The sequence below is a fragment of the Nanorana parkeri genome, unplaced genomic scaffold (assembly GCF_000935625.1).
Source record: "Nanorana parkeri isolate BGI_ZX_2015 unplaced genomic scaffold, ASM93562v1 scaffold167, whole genome shotgun sequence".
Taxonomy (NCBI): domain Eukaryota; kingdom Metazoa; phylum Chordata; class Amphibia; order Anura; family Dicroglossidae; genus Nanorana; species Nanorana parkeri.
In genome coordinates this window covers 1914793-1917451 of record NW_017306435.1, presented here as the reverse complement: position 1 = coordinate 1917451, position 2659 = coordinate 1914793, and the positions used below count along the sequence as shown (strand labels likewise).

Genomic DNA, 2659 nt, shown 5'->3' with positions numbered 1-2659 from the left:
CCTTCCTTCTGGAGGGTGGCTACTTTTTTTCCCATGGTCCCTGTGTGTGTTGTAAAGTAGTCGCCGCTCCAAGCTCACTCCTGTGATAAACTATAACTTCAATACAAATCAGCTAACTAATCATGAGATTGTAGTCCATCATGGGAGTGAGCTTGGAACGGAGGCTACTTTACAACTAGGGGCTTGTTAACACCACAGCTTGTGATAATCTATGTTACCGTAACATGAGGTACATGTGCATTGTGGTGCATTGCCATGAAGTCTTCATGACATCCCAATGCACATAGTTAGTCCAGTTGAAAAAAGACAAAAGTTAATTAAGCTCAACCCATGTAGATGTAAGGTAAAAAAAAAATGCAAATGTGTTATAGCGTCTCACTAAGTACAGATACGAAAGCTCTGTGTGATGCAGTGCACTGCGGTATTACAAATAGTGCAGGTTTAATTTTTCATGTATTAAATTCCTTTTCAAAATTACTGGGTTGCCCTAACGTTTTGTGTCCTCCCGTTACCCTAAGGAGAACTATGGGGTAAAGCCCTGACCCCATAGTTCTCCTTTAACACACGAAAACGTGCACACCTCATGCTGTAAACAAACCATAAAGCCCAACTGCTGCCAAAATGTTTTCTATTTTAGTTTTGGGCCAGGTGTGGAAGTTTTAAAACCTCTGTCAACTTTCTATTAGTGTCTGAGTGAGCATTTGGGAGATTTCATGTGACAAAACAGGAAGTGAGGAAGAATCTACTATACTTCCTGTCAGACAGAAGAAGGGATGAAGGGAAATCTTCCCACAGGGTACCCAGATGGCAATTAAAGAATTCAGAGGGGTTGTGATGATTTTATTGTTGTTTGTGCCTTGCGAGGGAGTTTTGCTCTACCTTCTTGTCAAGGTGATAGGTGTCAGACAAATCAAGAAGTGAGGGAAAATCCGTTCAATAGGCACTCACGTTGCTTTTAAAACCCGACTGAAGTTCTAAGCCTTCTTATTTCCACAATGAAAATGAAAGTTTTGTCTGAAGTTGGCTTTTTCCGTGAAAACGTTATCTGCAAAGGAAATAGTTTTTTCTTAGAGAACAGCTCCTGATGTTTCATATCTACCTAATCATACAGACGGGATGTAAGGAAGGCATGGGAGTTACTGTCTTCAGTGTCTACTGCTTTTTAAAAGCTTTTACCTAGCACAGAGCAGTTGTAAGCTGACAGAGGCTTTAGGATTAATTTCAAGTGAAAAGTAAAAAAAAAAATAAGCAAATGAAAAGCTGAAATGTATTTCTCTCTTTTCAGTGTACAGATGTAGCCCTGAAATCTTCCTATGCTCATGGCCATGTCCCTTACTCTCCTCCTTGTGTCCTTCATGTTTTCTGCAGCTCTATAAGAGAGGCCCCTGTGCCCTCTGACCGACAGACACCATGTTGCTCTCTCGAAGACTGTGTATTCTTCCCTCTTCCTCTGGGCTACTGAACTTTCACTCAGTGGTGAGCGAGAGCCCTTCGATGGTCCATAGCCAAAGCAGAACAAGTCCCCTGCCCTATGACCAACTGCCTGGTGAATGGAGGAATGGATGGATCGGCTTATTCCACTTCAATAGAAAGAACGGATATGACAACATTCATCATCTCATGGTGGAAAATTACCAGAAATTTGGACCAATCTACAGGCAGGACTGCCATTTTCTTTTCTTAGGGGGTTGTGGCCTGGGGTTTGGGACTTTTGTAATATTGAGTACAGGTACAGGTACAAAGCTAGAAAGAAGATTTTGAAGGAGGTAGCAGGAGGACCTTTCCACCCCTATGTGCTTATGTATCTCAAAAAACTAAGGACAATAGTACTGTTCAGTTCACTCATAATTACGTCATGTGCTAAAAAAGTGCAGCATACTCTGAATCAGCCATGACATTATATTGAAGATCATACTCAAATAGAAACCTTTTACCACTCTAGAGACCTGATTATTAGGGGCACAAGTACAGTCGCAAGGCCAACAATCTCAGTCAAATGAAGCAGAGATGCCTTATCCAAATGCTTGCATGCATGAACGTGCAAAGCATGTTCATACTTGACTTGGGGTATGCACGTGCAAAATCACTGACATTACGCACACAACCCCATGGCTGCAACAGCCTTTTTCTAAGCACATGTCCCCTTTACTTGCAAGATTAGGCCGTCAGTGATTTTAGAACATTTTTGAGCAATCTTAGGGGTCTATTTATATATTTTTCACCCAAGATTGACAACTCTCACCCAAGATTCACACATTTACAGTTGGATTTAATTGGAGAATGTGGGAATCTTGGGTGAACGTTGTGTAACTCTGGGGTGAAAACATTTACAAAAAGTAGGTGAAAACATTTATAAATAGATTGCTGGGGTTTTTTTTTATTATTATTTGTTATTACTAATTAATTATTATTACTAGTATTGGTTACTCTAATTGTCTTAGTTTAGAAATAAACCATTGCAATCAGTTAAAAACTGATACCTATTCAAATCTCATATTTATTTATAATGCATCTCTGTCACTATTCTACTTACATAATATATACTGTATATAATACATTGTTTACAGTACATTTGAATGCTTTATAATCTATAAGTAATCATGTATATATGAATCACAGCAGCTTGATTATGTCCTTATGGAAGGGGGGGGGGGGGGGG

The 2659-nt window shown here is 39.8% G+C and overlaps 1 protein-coding gene across 1 annotated transcript in view; it reads left to right on the top strand.

Annotated features, from left to right (window-relative positions):
* Positions 1 to 1292: 1292 nt before the first annotated feature.
* The window catches only part of LOC108785561 (cholesterol side-chain cleavage enzyme, mitochondrial), a 33747-nt gene continuing 32380 nt past the window's right edge, over positions 1293 to 2659 (top strand). Inside the window, exon 1 of the mRNA XM_018554645.1 lies at positions 1293 to 1658. Within this exon, the coding sequence (XP_018410147.1) occupies positions 1411 to 1658 (248 nt within the window). The 5' untranslated portion in view covers positions 1293 to 1410. The remainder of the gene's footprint in view (positions 1659 to 2659) is intronic.